The sequence below is a fragment of the Strongylocentrotus purpuratus genome, unplaced genomic scaffold (assembly GCF_000002235.5).
Source record: "Strongylocentrotus purpuratus isolate Spur 01 unplaced genomic scaffold, Spur_5.0 spur5_scaffold_11, whole genome shotgun sequence".
NCBI classification, from domain to species: Eukaryota; Metazoa; Echinodermata; class Echinoidea; order Camarodonta; family Strongylocentrotidae; genus Strongylocentrotus; species Strongylocentrotus purpuratus.
The window spans coordinates 10,048,777-10,067,002 of NW_022145596.1; the positions used below are offsets into that span (position 1 = coordinate 10,048,777).

The 18,226-nt window shown below is 40.1% G+C and overlaps 1 protein-coding gene across 1 annotated transcript; it reads right to left on the minus strand.

Annotated features, from left to right (window-relative positions):
• Positions 1-123: 123 nt before the first annotated feature.
• On the minus strand, positions 124-18,117 carry LOC585351 (tudor domain-containing protein 3). The gene is made up of 13 exons (XM_030980590.1): positions 18,052-18,117; positions 17,169-17,253; positions 16,546-16,611; positions 15,942-16,102; positions 14,373-14,514; positions 14,010-14,133; positions 13,149-13,321; positions 12,402-12,530; positions 11,140-11,416; positions 10,409-10,534; positions 3,260-4,305; positions 2,332-2,457; positions 124-1,846 (listed from the first exon to the last, which is right to left on the minus strand). The coding sequence occupies exons 1-13, from the start codon at positions 18,081-18,083 to the stop codon at positions 1,505-1,507; spliced, it is 2,829 nt and encodes a 942-aa protein (XP_030836450.1). The 5' UTR covers positions 18,084-18,117; the 3' UTR covers positions 124-1,504.
• Positions 18,118-18,226: the final 109 nt, after the last annotated feature.

Here is an 18,226-nt window from a genome sequence, read left to right on the forward strand (position 1 = left end):
GTACGTACCGTACAGACGTACGGACGGACAGACAACCCGAAAACATAATGCCTCCGGCTACTTTGTAACGGAGGCATAAAAATCCCTGAAATGTTTAAGTAAAAGGATCAGTGTTTCATATCCAATGCCAATAATAAATATCAGAACTCGAGAGAAGAGATTTCATAGGAATTCCTTATCACAGTCACAGTTTTACAATACCATGCTCCCATCAACCTCAACGACTGATTTTTCAACATTTTCAAAAGACAAGTTGCACCGTGCCATGCCATGACTAAAGCAGAAAACTGTGTATGAACTTTACTTAAGCAACACTTGAAGTCATTATTCTGAAGTAATAAGCATTTTAAGGAATCAAGTCCTGCCATGTAACCATTTACCTCACCTGGGTAGAGTGTGGCAAATATTGATTAATGTCTTGCCAAAGGATCTTAGTGCTGGGACAGAGCTGTAGCTATCACATACCATCATAATACCATGAATGAATACCATGCACAAAATCTACTGCATTTTGATAATGTAATGGTGGAGAGGGAAATGAATCACTACCTGCAGTAGGGAGCATCTGACAACTAGATAACTGATTAACAACAAAACATCTCAAACTGAATTGTAAGAAAATGTACGCAAGAGGGGGGGGGGCAAGAGATAATCCATTATGTTAATCATGTGCATCTCATGTGACTGGCAGAAGAGCATGAAAAGACACAAAACATTTCAGTCTGTGCACTGTTAAAAGACAGCTATAGCTTTCTACTGTGGTAGTCTGTACATGTAACTGCATGTAATAACTTAATCTCAACTAAACACTTTAGACATTGGAGAAAAGATGCCATTCTGCAAGGCACATGACAATCGGTAAACACTAATACAATAGAGAGGACAGGATTTTCAGGAAGTCAAAAATATTCAACCATCTACCATTGAAGTGAAATAACACATGAGAACAAAATCAAAATTGAGCATATAATGAATAATCTTTCCATTTATAATGGTAACCAATGAATAATAAATGACATGATGCATAATTGTAGGTTTGTATTAGACAGTAAGATTGAAAAAATTGTTATAATATTATTACATTCAGTATACAATTAGTGACATATAATGAGCTCAGAAACTCTCCTATACTGTCCCTGTATTCTCCAGCCTGGGCTCCACAGACCAATACTTGTGAGGACCCAGAACAAGATTAGTGAGGACCTTTCTGCCAGAGTGACGATTCCAACACCACTTTGTCTATGCTTCGGCAAAAGAGTCTATCCTCAAGAAGAAGACAAATTGATATATGCCTGCATTATATATTCATGAGGGACTTATGTTAAGTTTATTTTATTGTTCAAAAGACTTGCTGCAGATACAGCTGTTTGTTTAAATACCAGGCAAAGCAGCAGTTACCTAAAGTGATGTCAACTTTGTTTATTCCCCCAAACGAGTAGTGACGCAATCCTCTTCCCTGCCACTATCTTGCGACTCCTTTAAGTTCATGTTAAGATCCATTCCATCACCTCCTAGGTGGAGGTTGGTAGAAAGCTTGAGCCGGTCTCTGGCTTCGCCTGTCGACGCCCCTGAACCCTCCCGGGTCCTGGCCCTGCTTTTGGATGAAAGGCCCCTCCCCTCCCTTCCGGAACTCTAGGGTCAGGTTCATCGACCCGTCGTAGTTGCCATAATCCTGCACCAGGGGCGTCTGGCCGGCGACGAGCTGGGGTATAGGTGGGGGTTGTTGGTAGTGTTGGGGGAAGGGCGGGGCTGCAGGCATGAACTGTTGCTGCTGGGGCGGTTGCTGCTGGGGAGGCTGCTGCTGCTGTTGATGATGAACTGGAGCTATTGACGGCGGAGGCGCAGTCTGTCAGTGTAAAATAACAAAAAGATCGAAGGCTTAACTACATAATAATTTAACCCATTATCCTGTGCAAGAAGAAAGACTTCTGCAAATATTCTACATAACAAATTTAACCCCTTTGGTTTTCAAGATTACAGTGTACCAATCACCTAGAAAAAATAATTTAGGTATAGCAAGAACGTATAAAATCGACTTTAAATGAATTTCATTCTCATTAGAATGTATACCTCAAAAATATCAAATTTTCAATGATTATGAAGAGCGAGGGCTTATTCCCAGCAAGGTTTATTAATATCATGGAATTGTTGTTCAATTTTGACAGGAACTGACTTTTGCCATCTATTGTAGCTTTTTATTCAAGCGAGCTATTTTTAATGTACTGTAGGAAAAAAAGACAATTATAAGCTGAATTCATCACTGTTTCTGGGTATTTTCAATTCTATCCCAGCCAGAGTCCCACATGATCATATTCATGTCACTAGACTTACCCAGGGATGATCAGCACACGGCATGATATCAGTGATCAACACCTCCTCAAAGTTGCCATATTCTACAAACTTCACCATGCAAGTCTTCCCTGATGGGTGAATGGCTGTAATTTGTGCTTTGTAAAACTGCAGAAAACAACATTCAAAAACAAAAGAATGAGAATATATTAACAAATTTTCAGTACATTTATGAGAATTACACAACACTTGTAATCACTATTTAACAAGTATTTTTTAATACTCTGATGAGTCCAAGATGAAAAGCTCAAGTATGTCTTTGTTTCAAGCTATTCTTTGTCTACATGTATGTAGTGCCAATTATCTTTTCAAGGTATGTTTTGTTCAGCAAATGCATTAGACCTGTGCAAACAGTTGAGCTCTCATATTATTTTACCACATTCAAAACCAGAAAAATATACAAGGTAAGAAAAATACATTGTACACGTTTGACACATAAAGCAAATGAAAAACAGATACATAAAACATAAAAGAACAAAGAAAATCTACATGACAAACATCAAACATTCAAACATAAAAAAGTAAATAATGTATACGGGCTAGGAAAAGCGAAGCTTATGAAGTCTAGCCCCGGTAGCAATGAAGGGGGAGTCCTACATAGAATTCATTACAAATTTTGCGATTTAGAGGTTTTTAACTTAATAGATTTGATTTGCCAAATGAATTTGAGAGAGCATAGGTAAAACGGGCAGAGGATAATAAGGAAACCTGGATAACTTTCATGTGTCTGTCATTTTTAAGTGAAAGAATCCCATTTCCAGCCAATTTTGGTCCCATGTTATCCTTCATATTTAATACTGTTCTAAACTACCCTTTTATCACATTCAGAATGACTTTTACTCGGTTTTTCTTGGAATGAAGTAACAATACTTTACTTGAAGAAAGGAAAAAAGGAAAAAAACTATCCTACCTTGTGATCTTCCCAGTACTTTGAGAGGCAGTGATCGTCGACCTTGAATGGTAGCATGGGTATGCTTTGGGACTGAGGAATCATTTCTGGTCCGTTGGTCATCACTTTCGTCCTCACCACAGATCCCTGGTTCAAAGCCTGGTTGGCACCGGCATCAGTCACCCTCCTCCCTCCGTCACTCACCATCTGCTGCTGCTGCTGCTGAGGTATAAATGGCTGTGACTGCTGGCTCAACATCTTGAAATCCGGTCGAATATTCACTTGATTTTTCACCTTGGCATTCTCTTCTTGACCAGGCCCCTTCCAATTCCCGATTCCATCCTGCTGAGGCGCCTCTCTCCCATTGCTCCTCTTTGTAGACTGATTTTCTTCTTGTGCCGGTCCATTGTCTTTCTTTCTCTCCATCAGTCGATAGGTCTTTTCAGTGTTATTATCATTCTTGTTGCTGTTGTACCTGCTTGTATCGCCAGATTTCCCCTGGCCATCAAATCTGCGATTACTACGACCCTGATAGCCATTGTCATTCTGGTATCCATCATTCTGGGAGCTCCGTCCCCGTTCAGATTGAAACTTGTCTGATCTGTTGTTCCTATCCCTCCCCTGATATCCCCTATCATTCTGATCATCCGCCACACCACTCCGAGACTGTCCATCAAACCTTCTCTCGTTCCTATCCTGGTATCCTCCGTCTCGTCTCTCATTCTTGAACCTTGACTCGTTCTTAAACCCTTGAGACGCATCCTCTTTATCATTTGTCCATTCGTTACTCTTCTTCCCATCTCTTCTCCGATCATCGAATCTCTCAGGTCTATCCCCTCGCCTCCCCCCTCGATTGTCTTTGCTTCCCTGCTGAGTGTCACCCATCTGCCTCTGGGCTTGTTTCTGGGCTTGCAGCTTCTGGAAGCGGGGTGGGGTCTCTCGGACATTATGGTTGTAATTGTTCCCACTTGCGTCCCTGCCTGGTTTAGACTGATCCCTATCATAGCGGCTTGAGCGCTCATTTTTCTCCACATTGTCTTTGCTCTCCTTTTCTTTGGGTTTAAAAGCTGGATAAAGAAAACAAAAATAAATAGATATCATCATATATATGAGCCCCAGCATGCATTAACAGCTGCAATTGGTCATAGATATAAATTTACAGTTGAAACTGGTTCAACTTGATCACAACTTGATATCAATCGCAACTCTGTATTAAAGAGATATGAGTTTGAAAGTTTTAGATTGATTGGATGATTTGATTGAATCAATCCAGATCAATTGCAACTCTTGATAAGACAGGGCCATGAGGCAATGTAATGCCACTTTACAGCATCCAAAATTGAAAAGAAGTCTTCATACACAACAAACAAAAGCATGTAATTTTGCAACAAGACACTGTAAATATATACTTTTTGTGGCCCTGCCAATCATGTGATGAAGGTGACTTTCCCACATCTAGTGTTTTTATACAATTCATGAATTTAATGGATATTCATTGCAAAGGATGATTTAAGAAACGATTCCCGGTTTCCATGTTTGTGCAGGCCAGCTGGTGGTTGCATGCCATACAATAAGTAAGCACACACTGGTGCAATGACTAGTCTCACAAGATGTTTTAATATTGATTGATAGTGTATTAAATCATCTTGCAACATCTCATTATACAATTAGTGCTGTAGCCGAACCGCCGAACCGAACGCGAGTTCGCCGAACATGGCACTTCCGAACCGAACCGAACCAAACCGAACCGAACCGAACCGAACCGAACGCAAAGGCCTGGTTCGGATGTTCGGCAGAAAAATATAAAAGTTTTTTGCAAGCTAATAAACTTGTCATTTTGTACCTAATTTTCATGTCATGATTGCTCATTTTATATTTACTTTTTTCCCATTTTGCGCCTTTGTGATTTATGCCTATCCAGTGGTGGGCGCGACTTCACTGGCGCCATTTAAATCCCAAATCCTGACCACGCTACGTCGCGATCTCAAGCCATAAACAAGAATACATGTGCGTGATCAAAACAAATTCAGCCAAAACCCATTTAACAAAAAAATTAATATTTTAATGGTAATGATATCGGACAAATTTTACAATATAAATAATGAAATAAATATATATTATAGTATCGTATTTATTTATTTAGGAAAAATAGGGATTTTATATTTTTCCTATTGAAAATAAAAACTTATAAAAAACAGTTATTGACGAGCCTGAGTCTGTATATTTATGGAGCGCCAAAGGGGCCAATATCAACAGTCACAAAAACAAACAAAGATGCATACAAACAAACAAAGAAGCATACAAACAAACAAAGGACAGAGCAAAATAGACAAAGTACCCAGAAGAAAGGACCAATTAACAAAGAATAAATCAAAGGTCAGAGCAAAATAGACAAAGTACAGGTCAGAAGAAACAGAGGGCGTTTTGGTTTACGGTAAGCAAATAGACATCAGGCACGAAAACGAGAAAGGACAAACTCAAAAGGACATCAACTCAGCTAGGAACTGACCCTCAAAGGACAACAGAGGGCGTTTTGGTTTACGGTAAGCAAATAGACATCAAGCACGAAAACGAGAAAGGACAAACTCAAAAGGACATCAGCTCAGCTAGGAACTGACCCTCAAAGGACAACAGAGGGCGTTTTGGTTTACGGTAAGCAAATAGACATCAAGCACGAAAACGAGAAAGGACAAACTCAAAAGGACATCAGCTCAGCTAGGAACTGACCCTCAAAGGACAACAGAGGGCGTCCTCGAGGTTTTTTTCTTTTTAATCTAGGGCCTACTCCAATATAATACGCTGTAGGTCAATACAACAAATATGGGCTTTCATCGAAAGGGTGCGGTGCGGTGCGGCGCGGTGTGGTGTGCTCAACGCACCCATTCGATAAAAGAGGGGGGCCTTTTCTCGAAAGGGTGCGTTGAGAGCGGAGTACCATTTTAACACACCCTTTCGATGAAAGCGGGGGGGGGGGGCTTTTCTCGAAAGGGTGCGTCGACTAGTCTTTCGCATCAGTCGTTTAAAATGAGGATCTCGGACAGAAGGTAATAGTTGCCAATTTAAGTATATCGAAAATGTATTAAATGAAATGGAATGGTCTTGATTACAGAGTGGTCTCTTTGATGGGGGAGACAGAGAGAAGGAAAAAAGGGAAAGGGAAGATAAAAGGAAAGAAAGAAGAGGAAAAAGAATAAGAAAAGAGGGAAACAGGGGCGAAGTGCTCTTGCCTCCTCCCTCCCCCCCCCCCCCCCCGCCAAAAAATAAATAAGAGAGAGAGAGAGAATCTGTTCTGATCCTGGTCCTGATCCTCAAGAGGGATATAAAGATGACCAATAAGAACGTTATCGTTCGAGAGAGAGTGTTTGTTGCTTCTAGAACATTTTAGAATTAAGTCCCATCACATTGCAGTTGTGGGGAGGGACTATGATTATATTACCCCCTTGGATGGCTTCCCATAAGAGTCCGGCTTTGAAGGTTTCGACTGCGTCGCAGGCAAAGATGCTGGGGGGGGGGAGTAAATTCCAGGCCCGTATGGTTCTTGGAAAGAAGGTGAGTCGATATATATCCGTCTTGCATCTTATGTTGGAGAAGGAGAGGGAAAGAGAAGATAAAAGGAAAGAAAGAAGAGGAAGAGGAAGAAGAATTTGTGTTCTGCCAGTGTCACAAATAGATATATAAATATGCTCATCTGACGATAATTTGATGTATAAAACCCCTCACCTTCTTGGGGCCCGCCCCTTGGATCCAACACCAATTTGTGTCCTTCCAGTGTCACAAATAGATATAAAAATATGCTCATCTGACCGTTATTTATTGCCCAAAACCCCTGAGCTTCTGGGTGCTCCACCCCCTGGACCCCACGCCAATTCGTGACCCCTGTGTCACAAATAAGGTATAAAATAATAATTATTTAATGGACAAAACTCCTGAGCTTCTGGGGGCTCCGCCCCCTGGACCCAACACCAAATTGTGTCCTGCCACTGTCACAAATAAGGTATAAAATTATGCTCATCCGACGTTAATTTTGATGTTTAATACCCCTGAGCTTCTGAGGGCTCCGCCCTGTGAAAAAAACGTGTAAAAAAAACACGTTAATTTTTACCGTTTTTGGGAGATACCCCCCCCCCTGGCCTTCAAGGGGGGGGGTACGATTTTTCAAATTTTTGAGGGCCCCAAAAAAGATTAGTGCTCTCTAGTAATTTCGCGACTACTCCGGAACCGCGGCAGTTTTTCTTTCATGACTTTTTTCTTTCGAGTCTTACGCATCTTTTGAAACATTTTTTTGTTGAAAATCGGACGTATAATTGCGGAGTCACGTGACCTTTTGTTTTTGCATGTCAAAAAAATCTTAAATCGCTCATTTTTGTGATTTATGTACCAAACATATGGAAATACCATTTATTCTTTTAAAAAAAGAGAAAACATTGGTTATTTGGTCTTGTTTCAAGTAAATTTGTTTGATTTTGGGTAAAAATAGTTGAATTGTGGTTAGAAATGAAATGAAATAACAAAATAATATAATACATAAATACAAATAATCAAAACAAGAGATAACATAGGGATAAACTGGCTCTTCCAACTTTGTTGTCGTATTATTATTCTAACGAATATATGAAGTGAAAAAGAACGCTCGAATATGAATTATATATGATTTATGGGTAAAAATGTGAATTCTCTGACCTTGTTTGCATAAATTACCATAAATATGCATTTTCGCGGCGATCGGCTGTGAAACGGCCGAGATCTTAGGAGGACCCCCCCCCCCCCCCCACCCTCAAGTCCACTCCAATCACATTGAAAAAAAGTATGACTTAAATCATCTCTCTCATCATTATACCGCTATAGTATTCATGTTTTTAATATTATTTATTTTCCATTAAACAAGTTCATAGAGAAAATACTTATCTCTCTGCAACATTAAAAAAGAATCTTCATTAATATGTCTTAATTTGTATTGATAGCCTTGTGGTCGCCAACAGTGGCGAAGGCAGGGGCGTCTCCAAAGGGGGTGTGGGGGTGTGACACCCCCCCCCCCCCCACCTGTCAGGATATTGTCGGTAAAATTGCGCTGCCGTCGGGAAAAAGAGAAAAGGGGGAGGGGGAAAAAGAGAGTAAAAGGGAAAGAAAAGAAAAAAAGAAAAAGAAAAGAAAAAAAGAAAAGAAAGGAAAGAAAAGAGAAGAAAGAAAAGAAAGAGAAAAACGAAAAAGCGGGAGAATAGGAAAGAAAGGAGGCAAGAGCCCTTTGCCCCCGTTACCCTCTTTTCTTCTTCTTCCTCTTCTTTCTTTCCTTTTATCTTCTCTTTCCCTTTCCCTTCTCTCTCTCTCTTATTTATTTTTTTTGGCGGGGGGGGGGGGAGGAGGGGAAGAAGGGCTAGGAGGCAAGAGCCCTTCGCCTCCGTTTCCTTCTTTTTCCTCTTCTTTCTTTCCTTTTATCTTCTCTTTCCCTTTCCCTTTCCCTTCTCTCTCTTACTTATCTTTTGGCGGGGGGAGGAGGAGGAGGCAAGAGCCCCTCTTTTCTTCATATTCTTCTTCCTTTCCTTTTTTATTCTCTTTCCCTTTCCCTTTCCCTTCTCTCTTTCTCTCTTATTTATTTTTTGGCGGGGGGGGGGGGGAGGCAAGAGCCTTTCGCCCCCGTTTCCCTCTTTTCTTCTTCTTCTTCCTCTTATTTCTTTCCTTTTATCTTCCCTTTCCCTTTTTTCCTTCTCTCTGTCTCCCCCATCAAAGAGACCACTCTGTAATCAAGACCATTCCATTTCATTTAATACATTTTCGATATACTTAAATTGGCAACTATTACCTTCTGTCCGAGATCCTCATTTTAAACGACTGATGCGAAAGACTAGTCGACGCACCCTTTCGAGAAAAGCCCCCCCCCCCCCCCCCCCCCGCTTTCATCGAAAGGGTGTGTTAAAATGGTACTCCGCTCTCAACGCACCCTTTCGAGAAAAGGCCCCCCTCTTTTATCGAATGGGTGCGTTGAGCACACCACACCGCGCCGCACCGCACCGCACCCTTTCGATGAAAGCCCATATTTGTTGTATTGACCTACAGCGTATTATATTGGAGTAGGCCCTAGATTAAAAAGAAAAAAACCTCGAGGACGCCCTCTGTTGTCCTTTGAGGGTCAGTTCCTAGCTGAGCTGATGTCCTTTTGAGTTTGTCCTTTCTCGTTTTCGTGCTTGATGTCTATTTGCTTACCGTAAACCAAAACGCCCTCTGTTGTCCTTTGAGGGTCAGTTCCTAGCTGAGCTGATGTCCTTTTGAGTTTGTCCTTTCTCGTTTTCGTGCTTGATGTCTATTTGCTTACCGTAAACCAAAACGCCCTCTGTTGTCCTTTGAGGGTCAGTTCCTAGCTGAGCTGATGTCCTTTTGAGTTTGTCCTTTCTCGTTTTCGTGCTTGATGTCTATTTGCTTACCGTAAACCAAAAACTGTACTTTGTCTATTTTGCTCTGACCTTTGATTTATTCTTTGTTAATTGGTCCTTTCTTCTGGGTACTTTGTCTATTTTGCTCTGTCCTTTGTTTGTTTGTATGCTTCTTTGTTTGTTTGTATGCATCTTTGTTTGTTTTTGTGACTGTTGATATTGGCCCCTTTGGCGCTCCATATATATTCCAGATGGCAGCTTTCATGACTCTAACATTAGACAACAACCGTCTCGGAAAATCTTTAAAAAATATCATTTATTGACAAATTGAAAACATGATTCTTTTAAAATTGAAAATAAAACACGATTCAAGACGGAAATACGAATGTAAGTAGTATTTTTCTTCACAAATAATTACGTTTAGAGCAGTTTTTTAATGTGAAATTCGTGCTGGTCGGAAGCAGTGTGCAGAAGTCATCCGTGCTGGTCGGGCCCGGCAGGCCGGCAGGCCAGCCCAGTGCCGACCGGCGTGGCTATAACGCTGCTTGCTATTATATTACCGAACCCCGAACCGAACCAAGTTCGGGTGAAAAATTGCCGAACTCTGCCGAACCGAACCGAACACGAACATAGCGTCTGACTTACAGCACTAATTTGAATACAGTATAGTGACGTGCAATCCCTAAGATAATTTCAGCCATTGGTACACTATTCTAATAGATTTAAGTACGAGGCATCTTCCAATTCTAAAAAGTATAAAATAACAAAATAAAAACTTGTTCTTGAATAGGCATGTGTGAATTACCTTCTGCTTTTTTGGGACCAAGTTTGGATTCCAGGAAGTCGAAGAGAGTTGTAGGAGCAGAAGGCTGGGAGGAGAATTCATCATCCTCGTCGTCTTCGCCACGCCTTCCTCTCCGACCTTTGAACCCTGTGTGGGAAAAAGCAGATTTAGAATGTATATCATCCTTTTTTCCCCCTCTCAAATTCACTAAAGAATTAAAAATGTAAAATTAGCAGATCGTGTCCTTTGAAAATACCAAAGAGAACCAAGAATTGTGCATTATACTTGAAAGTTAAAAGGTTTGTCAATGACAGACAAATGTCCCTATGGGGTGGTATTCAGGTAATCCTGATGCTAGATATTCCACTGCTGCCACTCATTGGGATACTTACATCATTAATCAGAGAATCAATTGCTGGATTACCAATGCCCATCTAACTTTGTCTATATGCCTGTAACAGGATAATACAATACAAACCTGTTCCTAGCCCTGTGTGGTGGACCAGATCTATTCCTGGGCCCCGTCTTACAAAGATTTGCGAAAGTCTGATAATCAATCGCAAGTTTGCAGTCTCCTATCTCTTATGTACATAGTTGCGATTAATATCAACTCTTTGTAAGACGGGACCCTGGTGTTAGATATCCCACAACTGCCACTGGCCAGAGAATCAATGGCTGGATTATCAATTTCTATCCAAATTCCCATGTGGACTATCATAAATACCTTATTAAAAAATATTCCCTTGACATACCTGATCCTCTCTCTGGCCTGTCCCTGCCCCTCTGTGGTGGTCCAGAGGTACCTCTAGTGTCAGAGGTACTCCTAGTGTCAGAGGTACCTCTAGTGTCTGAGGTACTCCTAGTGTTAGATATCCCACTGCTGCCACTTGGTTGGCTGCTTGCCCCACTAACCAGAGAATCAACAGCAGCTTCAAGGTTTCCTGAGTGCTTCTTGAGTGCAGCTAAAGCCTCCTCCTTAGAAAATCCCATGCTGACAAGCTGTGATACTGACTTGTCATCTGGCTTTTTCTGAACAAAATAAGAAGGTCATCACAGAGACGAGGCTTAGAGCAACGGGTACAGTTTATACAGAATTAATATCGTAATGGTACTTTACAAACAAACCGTATTGGGATATTGACAAGTACAACTCACAACTCAATAGCTAATATGTCTTTGCTTCTAACAAAGCAATGACCGATAACCTTTGAAATCTGAAATCTTGAAATCTGTGTAAACCCCAAATTAGCATTTCCGTTTTCATGATCTTACAATTGTTTTCGAGGCCCATTACAATGTCAGGACATGAACAGATACATTAGAACAAACACTTTAAAAGACTTTTACAGCAGAAATGCATGTTCATTTATCTAAGACCCCATCACACTCACGACATAATGGGTGCTCATAGAAGGGTTGAAAAGAGCAATAGAACACTGCTTTCACGACGAACAAAATAGAACATGATGAAACACTAGTTTCATGACATCTTCACTGAGACACAAGTTTGCAAAATCGGTGGCAGTGTATGGGTTAGCGAGCGATGATGCAATTGTGCAAGGGAACTTTTTACTAGAAATACTAGAAATACAAATGGTGGGTAGTCCAGTGCCACAGTCCACATCCACAACCACTCTGACCGACTACACACCAATAGACCGAGCCGGGATTTTACAATAGCTCTTATGGCCCAAAGTCGGATTGGTATGGAGTTGGTTTTGAGTCGCTTCGGTAGTGTGACTTGGGTCTTAGGTCAATGAAGACGGAAAAAAAAAGTGAAGTGCAAGGGGAAATGAACTGGGGGGGCATTTCACAAAGCCTTTTTTCAATGACAAATAACAAAAATCAGTGACAAATCTGCTGATAACCAATCAGAAGCAAGGATTTCAGTAGCTTATAACACAAATTGTCATTTGTCACTGATGACAAGTTTTGTGAAATGCCCCCCTCCCTGGTTGGAAGAGCATTCTTCTTCATCGTTCTCATGAAGGAGGATGTCTGAGTTAGAACTCACCTCATAATTCAGTTCTCTATAGTTTCCGAAGGGCTGGCTGTTCCTGTTGCTTTCACTAGGACCAGTTCCACCTGTACCAGGTCCTCTCCTGTCTCGATCGTAGCTCGATCTTGTTCCACCTTGATTTTCCTGGACAAAAAAAAATGTTCAAACAGCACTGAGTGCAGGTTCTTAGAAAAGGGGTAAAATGTCTGAATGCACGTTTAGTTCCAACACCATGTTGCTTATGTCCTGAAATTTCAAACAATCAGCCAGAAAGAAGCTTTTCCATAGTCCCGGTTCTTGTGTGATTCTAATTCCAAAATGTAATCATTTTTATTAGTTTTTACACAATTTCTGATTACATGGTCTTGTATTTCTTGTACTGTAAAGTGAAAGTGTACCAGTCATCAAAAACTTATTTTGTTCTATATGTTAAGGGTACTATGTCCCTATACTATTCAAAATAGTACTTCATATGTCACTTGTATGAAGAGATATCAGATTTAATTGAGCGCTCAAAGGTGGCTTGTGAGTACACAATAAGAAGTGCCGTTCGCACTAGCATTTACGCCGTTTCAGTACCCATGTCCGACTTGGCTTCTACGTTCAGGTTTTAAGTTATTCGTCATTTTCTTCACACCGAGGTTGATTTTATATAGTCTAGCTGTACGCATATCATTTTTTTCCAGGTGATTGGTACGCTTAAAGTATGTTTGAATTGTAATATAAGGAATATAAAGCTGCAAGTGTTATTGCGCATCTCACCTTTGACTCGTTATCTTGGCCCCCTGCCTTGGTACCACCTCCCCCGAACTTCTTTCCTCCTTGACCCCTGACCTGGCTCAGTTCCTTGATGGCTGCTTTTCTCTGCTCCTCAAACTCACGATCCTGTTCCGTCTGCTCCCGGTTCTTGTCGAGGTTCAGGGTGCGCTTCTTGCCTATGGTGGATAGCCAAAACAAGATGAATATTAGCTTATTGACGCCTGCCTGCTATTAACAAGAAGGCTGTTACTGTGTTACAAACATTATAAATATTCATGTTAAAGTTGCTGATGGGTATATAGAGGGCAGCACACGGATGTACGCACTGGAATGTAATACCCGTTGGCTCAGTTTTACAGTGATAGCCAAGTTGCCTACTTCATGAAGGACTACAGACCGACGCATGAACATCTTTAGAGCGTGCACACGCACACACATTTAGTTTTGGTGAATAATGGATGTGAAATAAAGTACAAAGTACAACAAGCATGGTAATGTTCTAATAAACTTGCTGATGTGACATGTTGTCAACAATTATCTGTTGATGCCCACAGGAAACGACTTGTGAGTATACTACTCGATGCAACCGTATGCGCTTGTATAGAAAAAGATATGTACAGAACTCAAATTCAACTTGGATTTCACAGGTTTTATTTTATGCTTTATTTTCTTCATACTTCTTGAAATTTATCCCATAGGAAAATAAGGTTTTCAGAGGTTGACTTGACACATTCTTGCTGCACACAATTTATTTTGTAGGTGATTGGAACACTTTAAAGTTAATGGTACTACGAGTATATTGGTTCTTGCTACCATTCTTAGACTAGAAGACGATAGGATATTAAATGGCTTGTACAATGTTACCTGGTCCGTCCATCTTCTGCTTGATGTCAGTGTTGTTTTTAATCCGATTACGTTGACCAAATGCTACCCATGGGGGCGGTGCACCTTCTCCAACCAACGTTGATCTTGTATGGTGAGCCAGTTGCTTTTGGGAGGAAAGGAAAAGTGTTAAAAGCTACGAGCATATAAAGTATTGTTTATTGTACTATCCATAGATCTCCCCATACTTCATACCTACAATTTATGGTTTGTAAGATCTATTGATATGGCCGTACAAATGACACCATTCCTCAACCACATTCATTTGTTCATTCATTCATTCATTCAAAATAGTTTATTGATTTAAAAAAAATTCTTTGTGGATTGTAGGTATATATTACTCACCTTGGCCAACTCCCATCTCTCCACCATCTCCTCCACTTTCCCACCCAGGACTTTGAGGGTCGATGGTGTTAACATGAGGAATCCATTGGTCATGTCCACACTGCCCTTCAATAATGCTTTGGTACCAGGGGGTGTGTTAAGACTGAGATAAGGATATAGACAAGCAAGAATATTGATGATTACAGAATGACAGTAATGACCACACTGTATGTGGAATGACTTTACAGAAGATAAAAACTATCACAAGATATCTAGTTAACAGGACCAACCATCGGTCATGTGAACACTGCCCTTCAATAACGCTTTGGTACCAGGGGGTGTGTTAAGACTGAGATAAGGATTTAGACAAGCAAGAATATTGATGATTACAGAATGACAATAATGACTATGTAAAATACTTTACAGAAAAAAAAAACTATCACAGGATTTCATGTTAACATGACGAACCATCGGTCATGTGAACCCTGCGCTCCACTATTGAGCTTTTTTTTACCAGGGGGTGTGTTCAGGGTGAGAATAGGATTTAGACAAGCAATGATTTTTTATTTAAGTGACCTTACACAAAAAACTTAAAGACGTTTAGGAGTGGGCTCTCATGGAGAATTTAACACCATTTGGGTGTTTACTCAGTAACACAATGATGCTCTCTGAGAGACTAGGGGGTATTTTTTGACACGCCTACGGGTTCAATGTGTGCAGACTTGTACACACATTACCGGTAATGGTATTTCCACCAAGTCTGGTGTCAGCAAAATATGGCCTTGTGCACATGGAAAATGACAACCTAATCTCTTTAATGATTATCAGGGGATAACCATGAGAAACTAATTGGTCATGTAAATGTACACACTGCCTTTCAATAACACTCGGGTGGCGTGTACAGACTGAAAATAGAATTTAGACGAGCAAGACTACTGCTAAGTGCCAATGACTGCATAAATTGACTTTACATTTCAGAAAAATATGATAATTATCAGGAGATGACTACTTATTATCCGAAACCAATTACCCATGTCAACACTGCCCTTCAAAGTAGTAATTAGGCTCAAAGTGTTTAATAAAACATTCAAAGGTGCAGAATACTAGGGCAAGAAAACAAATATATACAACTCCCTTAAAAAGCCACCTCCTTTAAAATCTTCTATGACCTACAACATCAGTTCATCATTTCTGATGATTTCTTTTAAAACTATCCATTCATTACACACAATTGATCTCTAAATTTAACACCAACAGTTATCATTTGCATAAACAATATTAAATACATATCAGTAATTTTTTGGGGTAAAAATCACAACTTTTTCACTTGAACGATTTACCAACAGTAATCTGACAGCTGCTCATGGTTTCAACGTTTCTGAGGTAGTGGGCTATAGCTTGGGATGTAATTGGACCTATGTTTAGGGTCAGGTATAGTGTTGTGTTAGGAAAGGTGTTCAAGAATTGAATTTACCGGTAGGCTTTTCATTAGTGCTAGAAATTGATTACAGAGCAATTGTCGCTGGCATCGTGAGAGATCATTCATATTGTTAAGTCTTGTAATATGATTAAAAAAACAGATTTCCTCACCTTATTTGAGGTATCGTTTCCATGACAACTCCTAGGCATGTGGTATGTCCGTCAGTGAGTTGAAGTCGTAGAAGCGTAGGGGCCATAGAAGATTCCTCATTGGCTTTGGGCGCCCCTACGTTACGAACTTTCTGAATCTGCAGCACATAGGGCCCCTGGATCTGACATATACAAAATGAACAGGATGACAATGTTGAAATTCTGCTACAGGGCAATTTCAAGCATTACGGGATTACACATACAGAGCGTTTTCAACATTTCCATAACAACATATAAATATATGAGACACAATATATACTAACATGTGGTACTTTCACAGCAGTTTGGTTTGCTATCAATAGAGATGCCACTATGATTTACTTGTAAAGCCTGGAAAATGACTCAGAAATATTGAATCCCTTTTCATTATTATACAGGCATATTTTACTAAAAAAAAGAAAAGACAGGGCCTGCAATCAAGCGAAATCCTGAAAAAAGGGCATCCTTGCCATCAGCCCTCCATAAAAATTATGAATTATTGAATTTTACATAGCTTTGATGCTGAATGACCATGAAATGGCCTACGTCATAACTGGTGGTCCAAAAATATTAGTGGATGATTTACCTTGTCAGACTTTGCCTTGCCACTGTCTGCTGGAAGGGCATTGGATCCAATCTGCTTCAGGTCAATCTAAGGAGACAAATTGATTATAGAGAAGGTTGGGTTCTGGTAAAGATGACAAGTAATTGGTGAACTCAGCACCTGGGAACATCACCTTGTTATAGTGCTCTCGTTCATTCAGACATTATTTTTGATGCTCTTTTGGAAAATGAAGAAAAAAAAATAGAGAAATTCTAAAAATAGATTTTTGATGACGTCACACTTTACCACTCTATATTGTTCTGGTTCATAACATAACGAGCCAGAGCAATATAACACTAAATTCCTATAGGAAATCTGTTTATTCAGATGGTCATATCTCAGCCAATATTTAACATATTCGGTTGGTTTTCAACATTTAGACATTATTTTGTATGCTCTTTCAGAAAATGAAAAAAAAATATAGAAATTCCCTAAATAGATTTTTATGAAGTCACAGCTTCGGTACTCTATGAGTCAAAACCTATTCTTTCACATGATTGGTAATAAGAGCTTCCATTTCATTTTTTGAGAGGGGGGGGGGCATTTCCAAAAGTAGTTTATACCTTTAAGAAGATAAAAAAGTAGATTACATTACATGTACTTACATCCAATGCCCTCTTTGTGAGAGCATCCACTGACATAGCAGATACTCCATCCTTGCATCTTTCGATCCCATCTTTAGACAGGTGCCTGAAAATCGGACAAAGCACACAAATAGCAAAAAAGAAAGATTATCCAATATCTTGCAATAACATCTTGTACTCCTGCAATAACATTTACAATGCAAGCAATGACTACCAATTCTCTCATTCACATTGCCTTAACACAACAACCATCAATAATTTAATTAATAACCAAGCCAACAAGGCTCAATTTGATCATGATCAGTACGCTCTCTGCAGACTTCTTGCATGTTAATCACTAGCTAGCAGTTGCCAAGAAGGCTAAAGTGCATCCACTCGCAAATTACTTCATGGATTAAGTTAAGTAGGCCCTCTCTCACTTAAATTCGAAGCCACTCGAGCGGATCGGCCAATGAGAGCGCATAAACTTACTGTACAGCGCTCAATGCGCAAAGTTCTTCGTGAACCATCCCTGGCCATGGGCATGAATCAGGATCATGATTAGTAAGCCTGATGGTAGATCCTCTCAGTCTCAGTCTCGAGTCCAACACATCTTATCATACCTGTCCCCTCCTCATCCTCCCACTCTACGAATATAGTTAACATTTTTTCTGATGTAGAATTTTGCTAGAATTGATAGTTCTCTAACGATACACAAATCATCCCGTGTGGGACCGTAGGAATAGACATCCACACAAATTGTGCAAGGCAAGGGTGGGGAGATACTCAGCATCATAACATCGTTTATGTTACTCACAGGGCACAATCACTCAATTCACCATATAATTCAATAGAAAGTATTATAAATGTAGATAATGCGATATGTAAGAGAGTCCAATGTCTACAGAAACAGAAATTATCTTACCATCCACGAGTCAGAAGCTCAGCTTCAACCATTTTGCCACAGTCTCAGAATAGATATCGAACGAGCTTTTTGATTGGAGCATTGTGAGAAATCATGACTCGCATCGTTTGCATTGAGCAACTTAATTGGTTGAAAGATCATATTGGGTAGGCACAATGATGTGGAAAACTATGAC